General features: G+C 44.8%; 1 protein-coding gene across 2 annotated transcripts in view; it reads right to left on the bottom strand.

Annotated features, from left to right (window-relative positions):
• The window catches only part of ITGAE (integrin subunit alpha E), a 53,859-nt gene extending 32,508 nt beyond the window's left edge, over positions 1-21,351 (bottom strand). The window contains exons 1-13 of one of the 2 annotated variants that reach the window (XR_008327710.1): positions 21,135-21,351; positions 16,168-16,259; positions 15,857-15,924; positions 13,789-13,906; positions 13,247-13,366; positions 11,032-11,154; positions 9,760-9,881; positions 8,585-8,733; positions 8,312-8,465; positions 7,903-8,053; positions 6,712-6,779; positions 5,143-5,275; positions 821-951 (exon numbers count right to left, since the gene is read on the bottom strand). Coding sequence is in view for 1 of the 2 variants with exons in the window: in XM_053366635.1 (XP_053222610.1) it covers positions 821-951; positions 5,143-5,275; positions 6,712-6,779; positions 7,903-8,053; positions 8,312-8,465; positions 8,585-8,733; positions 9,760-9,881; positions 11,032-11,154; positions 13,247-13,366; positions 13,789-13,906; positions 15,857-15,924; positions 16,168-16,259; positions 21,135-21,265 (1,560 nt within the window). In the remaining variant the exon portion in view is untranslated. The remainder of the gene's footprint in view (positions 1-820; positions 952-5,142; positions 5,276-6,711; positions 6,780-7,902; positions 8,054-8,311; positions 8,466-8,584; positions 8,734-9,759; positions 9,882-11,031; positions 11,155-13,246; positions 13,367-13,788; positions 13,907-15,856; positions 15,925-16,167; positions 16,260-21,134) is intronic. The other variant, XM_053366635.1, reaches the window with a different exon arrangement.
• Positions 21,352-22,863: the final 1,512 nt, after the last annotated feature.

Here is a 22,863-nt window from a genome sequence, read left to right as displayed (position 1 = left end):
ATCCAGGAAATGCCTACGGGCAAATGTGAAGACGAGGAGGATCAAAGGCAGGCGCTGTGTGAAGGTACATTCTTTCACCTTTGGTGGACGTGCCCCAGGATTAAGGCTTTCTGGGAAATGATATATAATGAATTGAAAAAGGTATTTAAATATACCTTCTTGAAGAAACCAGAGGCCTTTCTCTTGGGCATGGTCGGCCAATTGGTGTCAAAGAAGGATAGAACGTTTTTTATGTATGCCACAACAGCAGCAAGAATACTCATTGCAAAGTATTGGAAGATGCAAGATTTACCCACTCTGGAAAAATGGCAGATGAAGCTGATTGACTGTATGGGATTGGCAGAAATGACTGGCAGAATCCATGACCAGGGAGAAGAGTCGGCAGAAGAAGATTGGAAAAAATTTAAGGACTATTTACAGAAATATTGTAAAATTAAGGAATGTTGAATGATGCTGGATTGAAATTAAGTGTTTTCTAGCTGTAATGGTATAAAGGAATATGAAAAAATGGTTCTTTATAAGTAAAAATTTAAGGTTATAATAACCTAAGATGTTGGATAGAAAATAAGGTGTTTTTATAAGCTGTAATGCTTTGAGATAAGGATTTGCTGAACAAATAATTTGAACTGGACTACAAGAAGGGGAGGTATGAGGAGGTCAGAGAAATATGTTATTGAAAATTAAGTATAAGTGAACTATATGTGTTTTTAATTTTTTTTGTTTGCTTTTTGTTTGTATAAAAATTTGAAAATTTCAATAAAAATCTTTTAAAAAAACAAAAACAAAGGCAGGCGCTGTGGAAGAACCAGCGATGACATACCTGTTCCCCGTGGAGGATCTGCTTTAAACGGTCTCCTTCAAACACCATCACTTTCCCCTTGATGCTATGTCGAGGGGCCCCTGCCACGACCAAAGTGCCGTGTGCCGTGTCGATCGCGCCCACGCTGTAGCCTGGAGGAGAAAGAGACCAGAAGCAGAACTTCCTCAACGTCAAGAAGAAGATGGGAAGCTGGTGGGGCTTTTAAACACAAAGAACAATGCAGAGCGATAGACGGATAGACGGTTGGTTTTTGGGTTCTCTCGTTTCTCCCTCCTCATCAGTTTATGAGTGCATAAAGGGGTCAGCAAACTTTTCCAGAAGGGGGCCGGTCCACCGTCCCTCAGACCTTGTGGGGGGCCAGACTATATTTTGAAAAAAATAATAATGAATGAATTCCTATGCCCCACAAATAACCCAGAGATGCATTTTAAATAAAAGGACACATTCTACACATGTAAAAACACGCTGATTCCCGGACCATCCGTGGGCCAGATTTAGAAGGCGATTGGGCAGGATCCGGCCCCTGGGCCTTAGTTTGCCTACTCATGGCATAGACAGTGCTTTTTTTTCTGGGGGGACGCAGGGGGACTCATACCCCTAAACATTCTGTGAATCTAACGGGAGAAGAAACCCAAACATTTAAAAATTTTAGTTTCTTCTCTAGCACGGTGAATCGTCAGCGCCACCACGGAGGAGGCCCTCTGCCTGGTTCCCTGAGTTATGTTATCATTATTATCCACCTATATATGTCTTATATTTATGTTATTTCTTTCTTATTATCCTTGACGTAGTATGTGTTGATGATGTGATATACAGTGGTACCTCGGGTTAAGTACTTAATTCGTTCCGGAGGTCCGTTCTTAACCTGAAACTGTTCTTAACCTGAAGCACCACTTTAGCTAATGGGGCCTCCTGCTGCCGCCGTGCCGCCGGAGCATGATTTCTGTTCTCAGCCTGAAGCAAAGTTCTTAACCTGAAGCACTATTTCTGGGTTAGCAGAGTGTGTAACCTGAAGCGTATGTAACCTGAAGCGTATGTCACCTGAGGTACCACTGTAATAGAAAAGATTAAAAAAAAAAAAGAGTGGAGACTTTTCTGAGGGGGCGCAGAGCACCACGCCACTACCAGCCACTGGCTCTGGTTCCACCTACTGTTCGTCTCCCTGCCTGCCACCCTACCAGTCCCAAATGGGCACCAGGAACAGATGGAGGGACACAGGTTCTGTTACGAAAAAGGAGCAATGCAGCAGCGTGCTCCAGGTGGCTGGATAGCCAAACAGGATGTTGACGTATGTGACTGTTCCGTGGGAACAAAGGGACAGCCTATTCAGTGTACTGAGCACCGGATGTTAGCTCCGAGTGTCACATGACCCTGTACTGGAAGTACATGGGAGGAGTTTTCTCTCTCTGCTGTTGGTGATGAGAGAGAGCAGTCACGTTTCTCTGTACTGCTGGAAGGACAGAAATAAAGGCATGTAAATACATTTCTGTCTGTCTCTCTCCCCTCCCTGGGGATGGTAGGGGAGGAGTGGTGTGTTCTTCTCACGTTGAGAAGGATCGCCGATTGAGATCTCGCCTGATCAGAGCATTTGCAGATGATCTAGTTTTAACTTTACAAGAGCCAGACACTAGTACGAGAAGAGTTTTAGAGTTAATACAAGTATTTGGTCAAGTAGCAGGCTTTAAGCTGAATAAACAGAAAACGAAAGTATTGGACAAAAATTTAACAAGTGCAGAAAGAGAGAAATTCCAGAGTGATACTGGTTTATCGATAGCAAAGAAGGTGAAATACCTGGGGATAAATCTGACATCTAAGAATGTGAATCTATTTAAAGATAACTATGAGAAATGCTGGGCAGAAGTGAAAAAAGATTTAGAAATATGGTCAAGTCTGAGACTTTCCTTGTTAGGCCGAATTGCTGTTATTAAGATGAATGTTTTGCCGAGAATGTTATTTTTGTTTCAAACATTGCAGATTGTGGACAAAATGGATTGTTTCAAGAGGTGGCAAAAAGATATATCTAGATTTGTCTGGCAGGGCAAAAAGTCCAGAATAAAATTTAAGATACTAACTGACGCAAAAGAAAGAGGGGGGTTTGCCCTGCCGGACTTAAAATTGTACTATGAATCAGCGGCTTTTTGCTGGCTGAAAAACTGGCTGCTTCTTGAAAATACAGATATTTTGGATTTGGAAGGGTTCAATAATAGATTTGGCTGGCATGCATATATATGGTATGACAAGGTCAAGATCCACCAAGGTTTTAAAAACCATATTGTTAGAAAAGCCCTATATAATGTATGGATTAGATATAAAGATTTGTTGGAAAACAAAACACCCAGGTGGTTGTCACCAATGGAAGCTAAGGAAGTGAAAAAATTAAATATGGAATCTAAATGGCCGAAATATTGGGAAATTATAGAGTATGAGGAGGGAAAAGTTAAATTGCAGAGTTATGAGAAATTGAAGTCCAAAGTAAGAGATTGGCTTCATTATTACCAGATAAATGAAGTTTTTAAACAGGACAGGAAAATTGGCTTTCAGGTGGAAAGGTCGAAATTAGAAACAGAGCTTTTGGAACCCAGTACTAAGAATCTGTCAAGAATGTATAACTTGCTGTTGAAATGTAATACACAGAATGAGTTGGTTAAATCAGCTATGATTAAATGGGCACAGGACATTGGACATGACATTATGTTTGCTGACTGGGAACAGTTATGGACCACCGGTATAAAGTTTACGGCATGTAATGCCTTAAGAGAGAATATTATGAAAATGATTTATAGGTGGTACATGACCCCAGTCAAGCTTGCAAAAATTTACCATTTGCCCAATAACAAATGCTGGAAATGTAATGAAACTGAAGGTACCTTTTATCACCTTTGGTGGACATGCCCAAAGATTAAGGCTTTCTGGGAAAGGATTTATAATGAAATGAAAAAAGTGCTTAAATGCACTTTTGTGAAGAAACCAGAGGCCTTTCTCTTGGGCATGGTAGGCCAATTGGTGTCAAAGAAAGATAGGATGTTTTTTATGTATGCGACAACAGCAGCAAGAGTACTTTTAGCAAAATACTGGAAGACACAAGAACTACCCACACTGGAAGAATGGCAGACGAAGGTGATTGACTACATGGGACTGGCTGAGATGACCGGCAGAATCCGAGACCAAGGGAAAGAGACGGTGGAAGAAGACTGGAAGAAATTTAAAGTTTACCTTAAGAACTGTTGTAAAATTAACGAGTGCTAAAATGTTTTGAGTAATGCAAAATAGAATTGCAGCGATAAACAATTGGATATGGGAAAAAGGATTTAAAGGAAGTGCCATAAGTAAATAAAATTAGGGGTTGCTGGAAAGATTTAAAACAAGGATGCAGAAAAAGGAGGTATGGGGAAGTCGTTGAAAGAAGGTTTAAGGAAAAGAAGGTTAAGAAATTATACATGTTTATATGTTTGTTTGTTTTTGTATTGTTTTGTATTGTCATTTAATATGTGTTGGAAAATTAATAAAAATTTATTAAAAAAAAAAAAAAGAGATCTCGCCTGATCTTGCCGGGAGTTGCAGACAGGGAGGTCAACAAGGATTCAAGCCGGGCACCTGGAGGGTGGCCAATTCCTCTGACTTTTGGCTTGAAACCGACAGGTTCTTCGTCAAATCTCCCCCCCCTCGGGGACTCTGCCTCATGAGGGCAGGTCAGGGCGAAAGTCAGAAAAGGGTTGTAACGAAAGAAAGCTGGGCCTCTTCCCATACCTAACTCCTTGAACATGGATGAGGATAGATGACTCTGTCAGCAATGAAGATGTATCTCTCAATGTCCTTCTACGGGCCAAGAGTTGCATCGATCTGTTTGTTTTCACACTCCCAGTCGATCAGCGCTAAGTGGATGAAACCCACTCATTCAAAGCCAATTGAAAGGGCTGTAGTAGCGCAGCAGCAGAGCACCTGCTTTGCATGCAGAAGGTCCCGAGTTTGATCCCCGGCATCTCCCGTTAGGACTGAGAAAAAGATCCTTTGCTTGAAATCCCAGAGAGCTGGGCCAGTGATCTGACTGCGTATCAAGTAACTTCCTATGTTCCTGTTTACCTCAACCCTTAATACCGAACCACAAAGACTAGAATCTTGCTTTCTTTATAGGGGAACTCAATGGCAGTGTGCCTGCTTTGCGTGCAGAAGGTTTGATCCTCCTTGAGGCAACACTCTGTGCTGACAATATGGAGCTAGATAGACCAACTGTCAGACCCTGGAAAAAAGTAGCTTCCTGTGTCCCTGAAAGTCAAATCATTCAGAGGAGTTGCGGAACAACAGTCATCTGAGAAGGTCCTTACCTAAATAGCCATTTTTTGCACCTGGAGTGCCCATTGACTCGTTCAAGAAAACCATGGTGTTGTCTGTCATGTCGTAGAGAAGAACCCCTCCAGCCCAGTCAAACGCTCCCACAGCACCAAAAAGTATATAGCGCTGAAACAGATAGTAGTTGGGTCAGTGAAAGTTTAGCCAATAGATAGATAGATAGATCCCCTTGCTTCTATCTATCTATCTATCTATCTATCTATCTATCTATCTATATCTATCATCTATCTGTCTATCTATCATCATCTATCTATCTGTCAGGGTCCCTTTTTATTAGTTATCCCCACCTAAACCAGGGGGGATCCTGATAATATAATAATAATATTTTTTTATTTATACCCCGCCCTTCCCAGTTCAAAAACCGGGCTCAGGGCGGCTAACAACAAATTTAAAACACTTACCGGTAATTATAAAAGCAGCATAAAATACAGTATAAAAACATGAATAACAATAAAATTCAAAAATCAATTAGATAATCCCCAGGGCTAGCTGGCTGAATTGGTCCTACTTGGGCCAGCGAGGAGGCCAGGGGAGAATTAGCTGTGGGGTCTCAGAGCGGGTGATCTTCATAAAAGCGGAGGAGGAGGGAAGGGAAGGGAAATCAGGCTGAATTCAAATTAAAGGCCAGGCAGAATAGCTCTGTTTTACAGGCCCGACGGAAGGAGGTTAAATCCTAATACGGATTAGGGTTGTCATATTCCCCAAAGTGAAAATCCAGACAAAGTTAGTAGCCCTAATATAGATCGAAGGAATAGGAGGAAATCAGATCCTGCCACGTGTTGCAATAAATCAATGTTTTGTTTTGTTTTAAAATGTTATTTTAGTATTTAAAATTGTTTTTGTTTTGAATTACATACAGGGAGGCGTGCACCATAATATTTTCAGTTGCTGCTTGTAAGCCTTTTCCTCCATTAATTTAGGTAACCCTCTTTTTTAAAGCCCTCCAAGTTAGTGGCCATATTTGTTTCTTGCAGGGAGTGAGTTTCAGGGTCTATGTGCCGTGTGAAGAAGTCCTTTCTTCTGTCTTTCTTGGTAGCTGTAGTCCCACGACAACTAGAGAACCACAGGCTCCTCATCCTTGGTTTAAGAAGGTCTATGCCCAACTAAGCTGAGGCTCCAAGACTTTGGCCACCTCATGAGAAGAGAAGACTCCCTGGAAAAGACCCTGATGCTGGGAAAGATGGAGGGCACAAGGAGAAGGGGACAACAGAGGACAAGATGGTTGGACAGTGTTCTCGAAGCTACCAGCATGAGTTTGACCAAACTGCGGGAGGCAGTGGAAGACAGGAGTGCCTGGCGTGCTCTGGTCCAGGGGGTCACAAAGAGTCGGACACGACTAAATGACAACAACAACATGTCCAACGAAACTTGAAGTTAAATAGGTCTTTTAAAAAAAGCAAAGAAACTCAGATAGCACTGGCTGGCCAGTAAGTTCATAATTCCTGCGTTGCGGCGGGTTGGACTAGATGACCCTCAGGTCCCTTTCAACTCTAGAATTTTTTCTATTGCCCACCTCCCAAAAAACACCAACACCACATTTTTACCTCATGCAGGAGGTGGACGCTGAAGCCACTTTGGGCCAGGTCGAATTCCAAGATGGCACCTTCCGTTCCTGAGAAGGAAAGTCAGTGAGGTATTTCTGAGAGGGCCAAAGCTCAATAGCAGAACACCTGCTTTGCATGCAGAAGGTCCCAGGTTAAATCTTTGGCGGCTCCAGTTAGGGCTGAGAAATATTCCTTGCCTAAAACTTTGGCGAGTCCCTGCCGGTCAGGGCAGACAGTACTGAGCTGCATACATAATTTTATTTTGTATGCTGCCTTCTCACACAGTTCAAACCATGCTCAAGGCTTGCGACCAAGGGGGGAAATTATATAACTACAACATAACAAAAGTAGTCAAAAAAATTAAATAAGACATTAGAGAACTTTAAAGTGTTAAGACCAGAAGGCGGAAAATATGAAAACAAGGAGAAGAGGCAGGACTGAAGATTTGGAGATATGCTTCAGAGGCCCAGACTATGGGGAGCCTGGAAAAATTAATAATTACAATTTGGACTACAATTTGGTCTTTTTAAAATTTTAGTTTCTTGTTTTTAATTGGATTATGATGCAGATGTGTTGATTGGCTGTTTTTATTGGAAAATCAATAGAAATGATTTTTTTAAAAAAAGAAAAATAAATAAGACATTAAAAAAATTCACAGCCAAATGGAACAATTTCCACATAAATCGCAACAAGATCTAAAACAAAGATGCAAAAAACCAACAGCAAAAATCTCCCCCCCCCCACAACAAAACCCCCCAGCCCCAATGGAACAATGGTCTTCAGTTGCTATAAGACAGCTTCCTATATTCCTATATCAACCCTTTATTCAGCACCATGAGGACTAGCACCTTACTTTATTTTTAAAGCCCTCTGTCAGAGCAGCTGTTTTGCATGCCAGGTTTAAACCCCAGCACCTCCAGGTATGGTTAGGAATATTCTGGAGAGCTGCTGCCAGTCAGAGCAGGCAAACTGAGCTGGATGAACCAACGATCCGATCTGGTGTGAGGCAACTTCTGATGTTCTGCTCAGGAGGACATCCTGGCTCATAGCTTACTCTCTTAACCATACATTGAAAAAGGAACACACAGACTTTTAGTTCCCTTTGCTCTCTTCTGGGTTTGTCCCCTTCATCTTCAACTCACCTTTGGTTTAAGGCACCTTTGCCTAAACCCAAATACCCCAACGCCTCACCTTCAATGCCGATGATCTTTTCCTGCAGCATGGACAGGAGGACGGCCAGGGCAGAATAGTTTGTCACGCGAAAGAGGTGACTTTCATCCGGGTCGGAGGCAATCAGCTGCAGCTCCTGCAGTGCTTTTGGCTTCTCGAAGGCCTCCCCGACCTGTAGAGGACACCCCAACCCAGGCAATACTGGATTTGAATTTGAATTTTATTATTACAGTCACAGACCAGTTCCAGCTCACTTACAATACAGTCATACCTCGGGTTGAATGTGCTTCAGGTTGAGCGCTTATTATTATTATTTCCCTTCACATGACCAAAATCCACCTCCCCAACCTGATGTCACGCCAAAGAATTCAGGTTCTGATACGTCCAATGGAAAAATGCCTCCAAGATCCTTGCTGAACCCAAAGCTCACCCCAATGGCGTAACGTGTGATGCCTGCCTCCCTGGTCGAACTGATCACCGTTTCTATGTCCAAGGGGTCCAAAAAAATCTCCCCATCTGTCAACACAACTATGATCTTCAAGGCATTCAGCTGTGACCCATAGTTTGGGTTGAAGATGGAATCTCTGTTTAAAACAGAAAAAGAAAAAAATGACTGTTTGGTTTGCAAGCTTTGGGGCAGAATATCCCAGAAGCAGACCTCTGGGTCACACAGAGTTCTTTCTCGGGGTTCCCATTAACTCACAGGACATGCTGGATGGCAGATGCAGTCCAGGTCGTGTTGCGCACTTGAGTCATGGCCTTAATTTTTTCCAGGGTGGCGCTGCCCCTCTCCTCTTGCAGGTCGAATTCTGTCTGGATGATGTCTCCATACTGAACCAAGGCGAAGACACACTGGAATAAAGAAGGAAACTGTGTGAGCAGGTGGAGATTGCATTCAGGAGATGACACACCCGCCCTGGTCCCTGACAGAATCTTGGCACATAAGAATTTAAGGTCTCAAATATGTAAATTAAATGTACAAGGCAAACATGTACATAAATACATAAACCACATGTCTGAAACAATACAGGAAGAAGTCCTGAAACCGTTTTGACTCTCCCAAACTGACCAAATGTTTCTCTGCAAAGAGGGAGGAAATGAAAAAAACCTCCCCATTGTCTCTGTGCTCACAAATCCTGGCTTAAGGGCACATTTAAGGTATGAATAGGGTGAGCCTGTGACCTGGCTCAGGAATTAAGTGTTTGTCATTACAAAAGAAAGGCCAGCCTAGCCGGGTGATCAAATCAGTGACCATTGACAGGTTTTCTGCCAGATTTTGCTGGAAACCACCTCTTTCCGTGATGGATGGATGATGTTTCTGGGGGTGGTCTGGAGTTTGAGGGTGGGCAATTTCAAAAGTCTACATTTTGTTGTTTAGTCGTTTAGTCGTGTCCGACTCTTCGTGACCCCCTGGACCAGAGCACGCCAGGCACTCCTGTCATCCTCTGCCTCCCGCAGTTCGGTCAGACTCATGCTGGTAGCTTCGAGAACACTGTCCAGCCATCTCGTCCTCTGTCATCCCCTTCTTCTTGTGCCCTCAATCTTTCCCAACATCAGGGTCTTTTCCAGGGAGTCTTCTCCTCTCATGACGAGATTTTGTCTACATAAGTCTACATAAGGGCAGGCAAACCTTTTATTCTGGGTTCTCCTCCTCTCTCCTGCATGTAGTGAGTGAGGACCCTGTTGCAACAGTTTTAATAAATATCAGGCTTACTAGCTGCTTTGCTTCTCAATATTCTCTGGTTGGCCTCTGTTATTTTCTCCTACTGATAGGGAACCCACTTAAGGACTCTGTACGGGCTCTTGGATACCCCATAAGGGGAAAAGGGCAGGTTTTGTTACAACACCATCATGAACCCAAAAGGCAGAGGCAGTCACCTCCAAACACTTCTCGTAGGACGTCTTCACCAAGTTGTAGGTGAAATTCCTGGCTCGCTCGAAGTCCGGCGGGTCGATGCTCCCGGAGCCATCCAGGACCAAGGCAATTTCAGTCCGCAGGTCTGCCGCGGAAAAGATCATGAGATGGACCGTGGAAAGAGGTTTAATCCAGAGCCCTTACTGGACTGATTTTAATACATGATTTCTAAAAGTGAGAGGTTTGGGGGCCATTCTATACCCTTGGACCAAGGCGCCCTGCTCTCTAAGCACAAATGACTGTGGACTGCTGTGGTTGCTCTGTAGTGAGGTAAAGGGACCCCTGACCATTAGGTCCAGTCGTGGCCAACTCTGGGGTTGCGGCGCTCATCTCGCTCTATAGGCCAAGGGAGCCAGCGTACAGTTTCCGGGTCATGTGGCCAGCATGACGAAGCCGCTTCTGGCGAACCAGAGCATCACACGGAAACGCCGTTTACCTTCCCACTGGAGCGGTATCTATTTATCTACTTGCACTTTGACGTGCTTTCGAACTGCTAAGTTGGCAGGAGCAGGGACCGAGCAACAGGAGTTCACCCCGTTGCGGGGTTTTGAACCGCCAACCTTCTGATCAGCAAGTCCTAGGCTGTATGGTTTAACCCACAGCGCCACCCGCGTCCCTGTTCAGTAGTGAAGTGGGTGGCAAAGCCAGGGTTTTTCTTAGGCGGGGTCCCCCAAAACTTGTTGAGGTTTATTTGGTAGGTCGCCCCAAACTTGTTGAGCTTTTTTTCAAAATCATGGGTAAAAATCCCCCCCCCAAAAGGCATTACAGGGAGGGGCAAGCTTTTGTTTGGGGGCAGAACCTCAGTTAATTAAGTATTTTTAATGCTTTTCAATACTTTTTGAGGATTATGGGAAGCTGTGTGCTACCCCCCTTGGCTTCGCCCATGCTGGGACTTGAACCCGTGGATGTTCAGAAACCCTCTCAGCTATAATAAGGACTTTTGGTATTTGAGACCTGTTCTGTGCTGCTGAGCCCTGGGCCAAGACTGCAGCCATCAGGAGGAGGCGGGGTAAACAGGAGGAAACAAACATCTGATTTATTCCTGATCCTGGATTTATTACCGTACTTGCTTAGATTTAGATTTATACTGCAGAGGTGGGGATCCTGTAATTCTCTGGATGTTGTGTCCAGATCAGCCCCAGGAACCAACAGTTTGGGAATGAAGGGAGCTTGAGTCCTGAAAATGATCTATATATAGATGTACCTCATCTTCCTTCTACCCATCCCTGACTTACAGGATTCATCCTCCTCCTCCTCCTCCAGGTAGTACTTGTTTCCGTTGTTGTTGTTGTTGTTGTTGTTGTTAGATTCAAGAATTTTGCAGCCAAACTCAGAGCTCCCATTTGTAGAATATTTTTCTTTAAAAAGGGGGAAATTAAGTAGAAAGAATGTCAGAATAGTAAATCAGCAAATCAGGATTCATATCAATCAATCAATCAACCAACCAACCTTTACAGTGGTACCTCGGGTAACATACACTTCAGGTTACATACGCTTCAGGTTACAGACTCCGCTAACCCAGAAATATTACCTCAGGTTAAGAACTTTGTTTCAGGATGAGAACAGAAATCGTGTTCTGGTGGCACAGCGGCAGCAGGAGGCCCCATTAGCTAAAGTGGTGCTTCAGGTTAAGAAGAGTTTCAGGTTAAGTATGGACCTCCGGAACGAATTAAGTACTTAACCCGAGGTACCACTGTATTGGCATACAGAATTCATATTTCAACTCAGCCACGAAACTCATTGGATAACCTTGGGCCAGTCACCCATCTTGCAGACTGACTTGGCTTGCAGGGTTTTTGTGAGGATGAAACGACAGGGGGAGGGACTATTTCTACTAGAAATCCTTGGAGGAACAGTGGGACAAAACTGTAATTTTAAAAATAAATAAATTTGAAGGGATTAAGGATTTTGGAGAGGGGGGAGTAATCACTGGGTGACCTTGAGCCAGTTGCCATCTTTCAGCCTGGCCACTGCTCACCTCACAGGGTCACTGGGAAGATAAAATGGAGAAGGGGGGAGCATGTACACCACCTTTTGATCCTTGGAGAAAAGGAGGACTATATATCCACCACCAGTGCTTTTTTTCTGGGGGTAAGCAAGGGTACGCATACCCCTAAACAATTTTGTGAATCATTGTACTTTTGTCCATTTGCTGTATTTATTTCCCCCGATTTGAACTATAAAATGGTGATTTTCTTGAGTCAAAATGAGAGTACCCCCTAAACAATTTTTCAGAAAAAGCACTGTCTACTACTACTACTACTAATATTAATAGCATTTTCTCCTGGAAAATGCTAGCAATCTGGAGTTCAACCCGTAAGTTTAGGAAATTGCCTTCCTGCATCAAATGGCAATCGCCTTGGGGCAGGGACCTGCCGTCTTTTGAAAGCGCCAGACACTGAGGTAGTGGTTTTATGAAGAAAGAGACACACAAACAAAAGAACCAAACCCAAAAGCCGCATTCACACTACGTATTTAAATTAGTATAATACCGCTTTAAACAGTCATGGCTTCCCCTGAATTCCTATCACACACCCCAAAGAATTCTGGGAGCTGAGATTTGCTAGGGGACCCTCCATTCTCCTTCCAGAGCTACAGTTCTGAAGAGGGACTGAGTGTTAAAACACTCTGGGAACTGTAGCTCTGGGAGGGGAATGGAAAGGGAGTCTTCTCCTACCAACTCCAAGCACCCTTCAAGATATAGATAAATAAGGGTGCTTGGCTTTTGCTGCCCAACTCCCCAAGGAACTGAGCCCCCTAAGTCCACGATCAGTCAGAGATGAATGGACGGAGGCAGGATGCAGTGAAAGCAAGGCAGATCTTTATTTTTCTGCTGCAACAGAGTTCCCTTCACAAAATACAGCCCCCAGAATTATGTGTGGGGAGCTATGAATGTTTAAAGGGATGCGGGTGGCGCTGTGGGTTAAACCACAGAGCCTAGGACTTGCCGATCAGAAGGTTGGCGGTTCGAATCCCCGTGATGGGGTGAGCTCCCGTTGTTCTGTCCCTGCTCCTGCCAACCTAGCAGTCTGAAAGCACGTCAAAGTGCAAGTAGATAAATAGGTACCACTCTGGCAGGAAGGTAAACAGCGTTTCCATGCACTGCTTTGGTTCGCCAAAAGCAGCTTAGTCATGCTGGCCACATGACCCGGAAGCTGTACGCCGGCTCCCTCGGCCAATAAAGCGAGATGAGCGCCGCAACCCCAGAGTCGGCCACGACTGGACCTAATGGTCAGGGGTCCCTTTACCTTTACCTTTTTATGAATGTTTAAAGTGGTATCATAGTGTGTTAATTGTGTGATCCGAACACGGTCGGAATCTCACAACACCCAGCCATATGCCTCCAACAAAACCCAAATCAAATGTAAATGTTATACCTTAGCGATAACAACAACAATAATAATAATGTAATCAATTAAACAAAACAAAAGTTCCATCTTTCAATCTCACCTTTGCATACAGTACTAGCAGCCAAACCAAACTTGTTGGTGTCAACGCCGCCGATTTCGTGACTGTGGGTGTCCCTTTTCCCCCGCTCTTCACTCCTCTGGCTTAATAACTTGGTTTCGACTACAGGAGGTGCAGAAACCGATAAAAACAAGAGCGACAGTAAGGCATCTGAAGGAACAGGAGGACCACCTGCAAGCAGACATTCTTTCCATGTACCTGCATAGAGCAGGGATGAGGGGAGAAATTCAGGCCAGTTTCGCAGTTCATTTGGGCTTCTGGAAACCATATGCAAACTGGGAAACCGCCAGGGGCAAAATCAGATGCAAAATGGCGGCTCAAGGGCCCGGGCTAGGTGCAACTTGGCCGCATTGGTGGCTTTGGGGTTAGAATCAGACACAAAACCACAGCTCAGGGGGAAATATGCTAGAGGAAATGTCAGACACAAATGGCAGCTCAGGACACGCGGCCAGTTTCCTCCTGCACCCGATGAACCGAACACGGCTGTGGCCAATAATATCTAAATACACATCTACATCTCGTACTGATGTCTGTGAGGTTGATAAAAGCCTTCTCCTGGAAGTTAGCTGCAAGCAGCACACAAAGCCCGTTCAGCTCCTCCGTGACTCGACGCCGCTGACGTCGTCTGTGCTGGAGACAAGCCTGTCAAGGGAGAGAGACAAAGAAACCAAGAAGCAGAGATTTTATATTGTTATGAGTTTGAGGGCGCAAAGCGACTGTGATCTCCGGACTGAGCAAGTGTCGGAATTTAATAAATGTTTGGCGGTGTTAAAACTGGGAAATAGTGTATCAGACAGACATTTGGCCAGACCTGTTTGCACTGGGCTGTGTGCTAGACAATGCTAATCCTCTGGAATCAGCATGTCTTAAGGGCTAAGTAAGCCAGGGTGGTGAGGTGCTAGCTTGGGAATGGGCCATTAAGAAGAACGCAAAGCATCAAAGACAACTGTGTGAGATGGCAAAGGGGTGGAGCCCCTTTCACTTCACAGATAGAATCATGGAATTGCAGAGTTGGAAGGGACCCGAGGGTCATCTAGTCCAACCCCCTGTGATGCAGGAATCTCAACTAAAAGCATCCATAACCTCTGCTTTAAAACCTCCAAGGATGAAGAGTCTACAACCTCCTGAGGGAGACCACTGTCCAGCAGCTCTTACTGTTGGAGGATGGATGGCAGCTAACAGACTGAGGTTGAATCCTGACAAGATAGAAGTACTGTTTTGGGGGGACAGGAGGCAGGCGGGTGTGGAGGACTCCCTGGTCCTGAATGGGGCAACTGTGCCTCTGAAGAACCGGGTACGCAACCTGGGAGTCATTCTGGACTCACAGCTGTCCATAGAGGCACAGGTCAATTCTGTGTCCAGGGCAGCTGTTTACCAGCTCCACCTGGTACACAGGCTGAGACCCTACCTGCCTGTCTCACCAGAGTGGTGCATGCTCCAGTTATCTCCCGCTTGGACTACTGCAATGCGCTCTATGTGGGGCTACCTTTGAAGGTGACCCGGAAACTACAACTAATCCAGAATGCGGCAGCTAGACTGGTGACTGGGAGCGGCCACTGAGACCATATAACAACGGTCTTGAAAGACCTACATTGGCTCCCAGTATGTTTCCGAGCACAATTCAAAGTGTTGGTGCTGACCTTTCAAGCCCTAAACGGCCTCGGTCCAGTATACCTGAAGGAGCATCTCCACCCCCATCGTTCTGCCCGGACACTGAGGTCCAGCGCCGAGGGCCTTCTGGTGGTTCTCTCCCTGCGAGAAGTGAGGTTACAGGGAACCAGGCAGAGGGCCTTCTCAGTAGTGGCACCTGCACTGTGGAACACCCTCCCACCAGATGTCAAGGAAATAAACAACTACTGTATATGACATTTAGAAGACATCTGAAGGCAGCCCTGTTTAGGGAAGTTTTTAATGACTAATGTCTTAATGTATTTTTAATGTTTTGTTGGAAGTTGTCCAGAGTGTCTGGGGAAACCCAGCTAGATGGGTGGGGTAGAAATAATAAATTATTATTACTATTACTACTACTGCTACTACTATTATTGTCAGAAAGTTCTTCCTGATGTTTAAGGTTACAATAATATTAGCCAATTACCTTTCCTAACTCTGCCCCAGTTAACTCTCAGGCTTGTTCCCAGGGATTTATATGAAGTCTTCCCTCTGGTCAGGGTTCACTTCCCAGTTTCAGATACTTTTCATATTTTCCGAGGTCTTTACCAGAAGGCTTCTCTGGTCTGGAACTCTCTGTTTCCTGACCTTTGCCGGACCACAGGTTCCCCAACTCTGTCATGTACCATACATGTAAAATGTTCAAAGTTGAATAAATGCATGGAAATAAATGGTGGCCTTGGAACTAAAAAAAGGATGAATTAAGTGGGTATGTTGAATTTAAGATTTATACACGGCATGGCGTGGGGGCAACTGGTGGGGTGAGAAAACACTGGGGGCCCCTTCTTGGCCCACCTAAACCTTGATGGCTAGTTACATGACTAGACTTTGTTGCCACCATCTTAATTGTATCCCTGGTTTGAGGCAACTTTCTTTACAAAAGCAGAGCATAACTCAACTCTGCAAAATCTCTCTGTGACTTACCAGGATATGTTCTGGGCTTTGGGCTACAGCAATACCAGACCGGAGCTTTTTCAGTTTCCAAATGTTTTCTTGAGAGGGAGAAGAAAGAAACTGGGGATATAGATATGAGTACACACACACACACCTTTATTTTCACCTCCCCACTGTTTGGGAAAGTTTTTAATGTCTGATGTCATATTGTGTTTTAATTTGTTGGAAGCCATCCAACAAATTGGGTGGCTTCGTTTTGCACGAGCTGCCTTGCCTTGCATACTTTTGAAGGAAGACCAGGTATGGATTCGTGAATAGGAAAAATTAAGACAAGTACATACCGCCTAAGCTTACTGCTTCGCAATGGTTATCCTGCGGGTTGCATTTATATACCTTGCCCAAGTCGCCTGGCCCCAAGGAAGCAGCTATAATCCTTTTTGGGGGGAAGAGAGAGAGAGAGAAAACGGTCTCTTTGCAAACAGAGAATAAAAGAAGAACAGTGGGGATAAGAATGGTCAGATCCAAACACATGGAGAAAATACCCAGCCTGCCATTTTGTGTGAAACTCTGTGAAAGCAGAGATCTGGAGAGTGACAATCCAGACACAAAAGTTTTTGAGCTTTTTTTTTGGCAGGGAGGCGGCCAAATTTGCTGAGCTTTTTTTATTTTTCAAAATCTCCAAAATAAACGAAAGTGTGGGGTCTCAGGAAAAGCCACACAGGCCTGTTCTTGTCGTGTTTTTTGGGTTAGCCTAAATGATGCCATTTTGCTTCTGTAAAAAACTGCCTGCTTTAGAATTTAGGAGGGTGAGCCACAAATATGTGAAGACCAGATAACGTTGCTAGGCGATTTTCAGAAAACCTCCCTCTGCCTGGCAGCTGTCCCCTTCAAGGTCTCCAGGCAGGGGGTCCTGTTTTGATCAGCGCAAGGAACCTCAAAAGGGGGAAATTCCTATAAAAAGTATGAACAAAGGCTATTTGGCGTGGCTTCACCATCACACTGGTGAGTGTGGCTCGCCCGCTCTGTTTTACTCAGCTGAATAAACAAGTGATTATGGGAATCTCCTCTGTCTATATGACATTTATTAGCTTTTGGGTGACCAAGGTAGCTTGGGCCTGATTAGCGGACCCCAACAGAAAGAGGGTGAAAATTTGCACGAAATGCACAGGAAATTTAGATTTAAAGAGTACACATGCTAGTTCATATATGGATGGGTGAAGGTAAAGATAAAGGCACCCCTGACCATTAGGTCCAGTCGTGGCCAACTCTGGGGTTGCAGCACTCATCTCGCTTTATTGGCCGAGGGAGCTGGCGTACAGCTTCCGGGTCATTTGGCCAGCATGACTAAGCCGCTTCTGGCGAACCAGAGCAGCGCACCGAAACGCCGTTGACCTTCCTGCCGGAGCGGTACCTATTTATCTACTTGCACTTTGACGTGCTTTCGAACTGCTAGGTTGGCAGGAGCAGGGACCGAGCAACGGGAGCTCACCCCGTCGCAGGGATTCAAACTGCCAACCTTCTGATCGGCAAGTCCTAGGCTCTGTGGTTTAACCCACAGTGCCACCCGCGTCCTATATATATATATATATATATATATATATATATATATATATATATGGTCCCCCAACGCGGGTGGCACTGTGGGTAAAACCTCAGCGCCTAGGACTTGCTGATCGTATGGTCGGCAGTTCGAATCCCTGCGGCGGGGTGAGCTCCTGTCGTTTGGTCCCAGCTCCTGCCCACCTAGCAGTTCGAAAGCACTCTCAAGTGCAAGTAGATAAATAGGGACCGCTTTCTAGCGGGAAGGTAAACGGCGTTTCCGTGTGCTGCGCTGGTGCTGGCTCGCCAGAGCAGCTTCGCCACGCTGGCCACGTGACCCGGAAGTGTCTTCGGACGGCGTCAGCTCACGGCCTATAGAGCGAGATGAGCACGCAACCCTAGAGTCGGACACGACTGGCCTGTAGGGGCAGGAGTACCTTTACCTTATGGCCCCCCAAAGGGCTCGACCCCCAGGAACTGGCACCCCTGACCATTGGCCATGCTGGCTGCTGAAAGCTTGGCATCCAACAACATCTGGAGGGCCAAAGGCTCTCCAGCCCTCGAGCAGACGTAAGATGTCCCCCTGCAAAGTTGGACATGCAACCGCCCTACAGCCAGGGCTGGAGCTTTTGGTTACTCAGGGAGTAGAGTACTCCTGAATGCAGAAGCTCCATTGCGTGATCGTCATCATTCTTCCCCTTGTCTGCCTAGTATGAAAACGCATATTTTAAAATATAAACCAAAATCTATTTCTCAGCACAGTTCTCTGGCAGGATATGCTAGAGGAAACCACTGATCTATATTGCTCACTGTGGGCCAGAGCAAGCCTCTGTGCAGCTTTTAAGATTTTATTCATGCATCTGAGAAACACCCCCATTCCTTCATAATTATGTTAACTCAACAAGGAGCTACAACGGAACAGAAGAGCAAACACACTTTTTCTTGCAAACAGAAGGACCCAGATTTGATCCCCGGAATCTCCAGTTAAAAATGGATCAGGGACTTCCGGGTTGGCGCCATCGCCGAATGGCGGACTCCCTCCGAGCTCCGGAGGGAGCCTGCTCGGCAGGGGCCGGGTCCTACCGCATCGGCGACGCGGGGACCCTTAAAAACCACGGCCACGGAGGCCGTGGACATGGAGACTCGGCTGGCACTGCTAGCGCCCTCCCGACTCGTGAAGGAGCCTTTTTAAAGGCTACGGATCGGGTGCCGGGGAGAAGCGTGGTGCTTTGAGTCCTCTGCTATCCCTGCCGAGCGAAGCCGCATGCCATCCGGCGGAGAGCGCTGACTTCTTCCATTGAGAATTCGGATTTGTAACAACAACCCGTGAGTAATTTGGAAACCGGGTTTAAAAGGAGAAAAAAAGAATTTTTTTTTCGGATTTGATACGAGCGGGGGGGGGATCCAAAAAGGAAGTCAGTCCCCCTCCCTACTGTAAACCTTCCAAAACAAGGACTGGGAAACCAAGGTCCAAAAAGAATTGAATTGCTGATAAGAACTAAGAATTCCACGATGGGAAACTACAAGAACTGTGCTGGAGGAAGAATTGAGGGAGAAGGAAAACGTAACCCCCCCCCTGGGAACCGGGGTGATTGAGGAGAGAGCCTGGCGAAAAGCGAAGGAGATTTTGACAGCTGTCAAATTAGCTGTCAAAGTCCGAAATTTAAAGAGGACTTGATTATGAGGACTTTGCTGGTTAATTTTGCTACAATTTGTTACAATTTGTCAAAACTTGGATATAAAATGGCGAAAACATGGATAACAATCGGACTTTTGGACTAGAGAAAACAAAGTTACAACAATCCCCCTAGAGGAGTTTCGGGACATTACAAAGAAGGCCGTAAGTGGAAAAATACCATTGGAATTCTACAGGACTGGTTATCTTCTGGGAAAGCTGCGAAACGGAAACAATATTGTGTCTACAGGGTGTTTAGCTAAACAATAGAATTTTCTATTGAAGAAAGGAAGGGACTGAACGTATGTTTTTGTTCCTGAATAACAATAATTCCTGCAGACTTACTAAACTTCTGAATTAGAACGTTTTGGCAGCGGAACAAGAGGAAACTGGACTACAACTTGGAAAGAACAATGGGGGGAGCTTTATTAAAGATTGGAAATTAAATGGTTTAAAAATAACTTTAAAAATAATTATAAAAAGAAAAAAGCCAGCAAGGAATCGGGGGGAAAATGTGATTTATGGACTTTAAGAATTCCAGGCAGACAATATGGATTAGTGGTCAGGGGGAAATTAAACCGGGGACGGGGGGGGGAGAACTAGAATCCAAAGGCTTGTCAACTATTTTTTGAATTGGCTTTTTTTCATTTACTATACTTTTTATTTCTTGTTTCTTATTTCTTTATTGTGTGAGGTGTCTTTATCACTAAAAAAAAGGGGAAATTGTGGAATGGAAAGGGGGTGGGCCCTGGGGAGAGAACTCTTGTCTTTTATTAAGGGTACTGGTGAGGACCGAATAATTTTAAATTTAAATTTGAATAATGGTTTAAACAAATTAAGTTTTAATTAGAACTGAGAACTTGTGGAGCCAACAATATGATAGGGGAATATGGTAGGGGTGGGGGAAGGAGGGAGTCCCGGAAAGAGGGTGTTTGAAAAGAAGGCTTTGAATGTATTCTATTCTTTTTCTTTCTGTATCTCTGAAAATCTTAATAAATATTATTTTAAAAAAAAAAAAATGGATCAGGGAGCGGGTGATGAGAAAAGAGCCTTGTCTGCCCGAGACCTTGGAAAGTTGTTGCCGGTCAGAGCAGACAGCACTAGGGTAGAGGGACCGAAGAGCTGGCTCAGCGTACGTTCAAATCAAAGCTGGGATTTTGGGGGGGCTCCTTTGAGTATGTAGTGCAGAGATGCTCTTGGGCAGAAATGGCCAGATGTTGCCAGACTCCAAGCCCATCAGGCCCAGCTCAGCGAAGTCAGGGAGAGAAAGCAGAGAGTAATGGTTAGAGCACAGGATTAGGGCCTGAGAGTCCAGGGTTCGAATCTCCACTCTGCCATGAAGCTCTCTGAAGCGCTGACTTTGGATCAGCCACTGTCTCTCAGCCAAATCTACCTCGAAGGATGGACACATCTGTCAATTTCAGTGGCTCACTTAAACAATAATAATAACCCCACCTTAAATTCTGTTCCCCACATTTCTGCACCAGTTTGTAAGTTATTTTTGTACAAGAAGTCCTCATGACAATTCATCAATACTCTAGTGCACATATTTCCTAATTTCCATATTTTTATATGCCATACAGTATGTACATTTTTGCAACCAATTTCCACACAGGGTAACTGCATCTTTATTTTTGCTAATATATCCATTTTTAGGTACTCTTTCCCCATATATATGCATTTTTGTGCACAGTGTTTGTTGGAGAACCGCATCGTAAAATTGGGAGAAGCGTGAATTTGGAAGGCTTCCATTTTCGTGGATTGGTCCGAGCAATGGGAATACAGTAATTTCTTACTCAAATGCAAACAAAATCACATTTCTCCCCCATCTGTCCTTCACAGTGGCCAATCACACAACGGTTTTCAAATGAGACTGACCTTCTGCCATTGGTTACCCAATTTACGTGTTTAATGTGGGAAAACAATCCTTTGTCTCAGTCCAAGCCACTGAGTCAGGGCTGTGCAGTGATTTATGTGGCGATTTGGCACACACATGGATGCAATTTTGCACCTTTCTCTGGAAAATTCTTCCAGTTGCAGGAAGTGGGGCAGTTTCCTTTTCCCCTCAAGCAGCCTCAAGACGTTTCCCCTTACCAGTTCCGTCGCCCATCTGAGTGTTGGAAAACCTGATGTCCAAAGGAAGGGGAGACTTGTGGTGAAACCCACCTCCAGCTGGTATCAATGTTAAAGCTCTTCAGAGGTTCTGGAGCTGAGAAAAAGACCATGAGTGACTGGCGGCTTGAAATGACAGCAGGTGGGAATTTGTTTAAACATTAGGAAGTACATTCTGATGAGGAATGGGCTGCCTCAGAAGTCAGTGGCCACCTAGCCTGGGTGACAGTGTATTGCGCCCACTGGCAGCAGGGGTTGGACTAAATGGCCTTTGGAGATCCCTTCCACCTTATTCTAGGAAGGAGAAAGAAGCCGCAAGTTGGGTAGGTGTTATGTACTAAGCTTGGATCCTAGAACAATAGGCAAGTAGGATCCTAGAATGGTCTTTTCCTGCCGGCCAATCAGTTGTTGCAATAAGGCTTCAGGAGGGAAGCAGAATCAGCCAATCAGACGGGACTCATTGTGTAAATAATGTATATAAAAAGCCTGAAGTTTGGGGGGCAATTCAATCACTGTTTTACAAGCTGCAATAAAGAGCATGAAATCACTACAGGACTCCGAGTATATTTCAGTAGGAAAGCCACTGATACAGCAGTGCTTCAGATGTAACTCCAAACCTTGGTTTAGCGTTACACAATGCCCGCTCTCAGGCTAAAATTATATGCCCTGGTAAGGTTGCCGAAACAAACATTTTTTTGCAGGTGCCAAAAGAAATGCAGTAAAGGCATCTTTCTAACATCAATGGGCTGGGAGTTCCAAAAGTAGTTGCTGCTACTTTAAACAACAGGTTCACTGCAAGTGTGGGAAAGAATTGCTATTTTTATTGATATGACTAAGCTCCCCCCCCCCCGAGAACACATTTTTCTAGATGGGGAAGTCTCATCTTGAAGAAGTCTTGCAGAGCACTGTGGTTTTTGTGGCATAGCAGCTCAGATCCAAACTAGACATGACGCTAAATGTCTCTCAGCATTTAACATGCAGCGAGCGGACGGGGGGGGGAGGTATTTTCTTTGTCTTTTCTTAGCTGGAAATTTGCAAATGCTCATTATAATTCCTGAGTGTGAATCTTTTACAGCTGAATCCAAATTGCCCAAAACCTTTAATGAATGGATCAGATTGGTACATAGGCATCATGCATCAACAACATCAACTTCGTTGGACTAGTCATGTTGTGTGGATGCCTGATGATCGTCTTCCAAAGCAACTACTCTATTCCGAACTTAAAAATGGAAAGCGTAATGTTGGTGGTCAACAAAAGAGGTTTAAAGACTCTCTCAAAAGAATGTAGTATAAACACCGACAACTGGGAAACACTGGCCTGCGAGCGCTTCAGTTGGATAACAGCCTTTACCAAAGGTGTCATGGGCTTTGAAGACACTCGAACTCAGGACGCAAGGGAGAAACGTGCTAAGAGGAAGGCACGCTTGGCAAATCCACACAATGATCAACTCCCACTTGGAAACCCATGTCCCCACTGTGGAAGGACGTGTGGATCAGGAATTGGCCTCCACAGTCACTTACGGACTCATTGTTAAAACCGTGTTTATGGAAAGCAATCTTACTCAGCTACGAGGGATCGCCAAAGAAGAAGAAGACATAAAAGGTATAGAGCAGAGCAGTTTCCGTGGAAAATGAACTTTTCTCAGCTCAGCTCCAAGCCAGACATGACGTGAAATGTGCCTCAGCATTTGAAATTATTATTATTACTGTT

The sequence above is a fragment of the Podarcis raffonei genome, chromosome 15 (assembly GCF_027172205.1).
Source record: "Podarcis raffonei isolate rPodRaf1 chromosome 15, rPodRaf1.pri, whole genome shotgun sequence".
Lineage (NCBI taxonomy): Eukaryota > Metazoa > Chordata > Lepidosauria > Squamata > Lacertidae > Podarcis > Podarcis raffonei.
The sequence above is the reverse complement of the archived record's forward strand: the minus strand, read 5'-3'. Positions and strand labels throughout refer to the sequence as shown.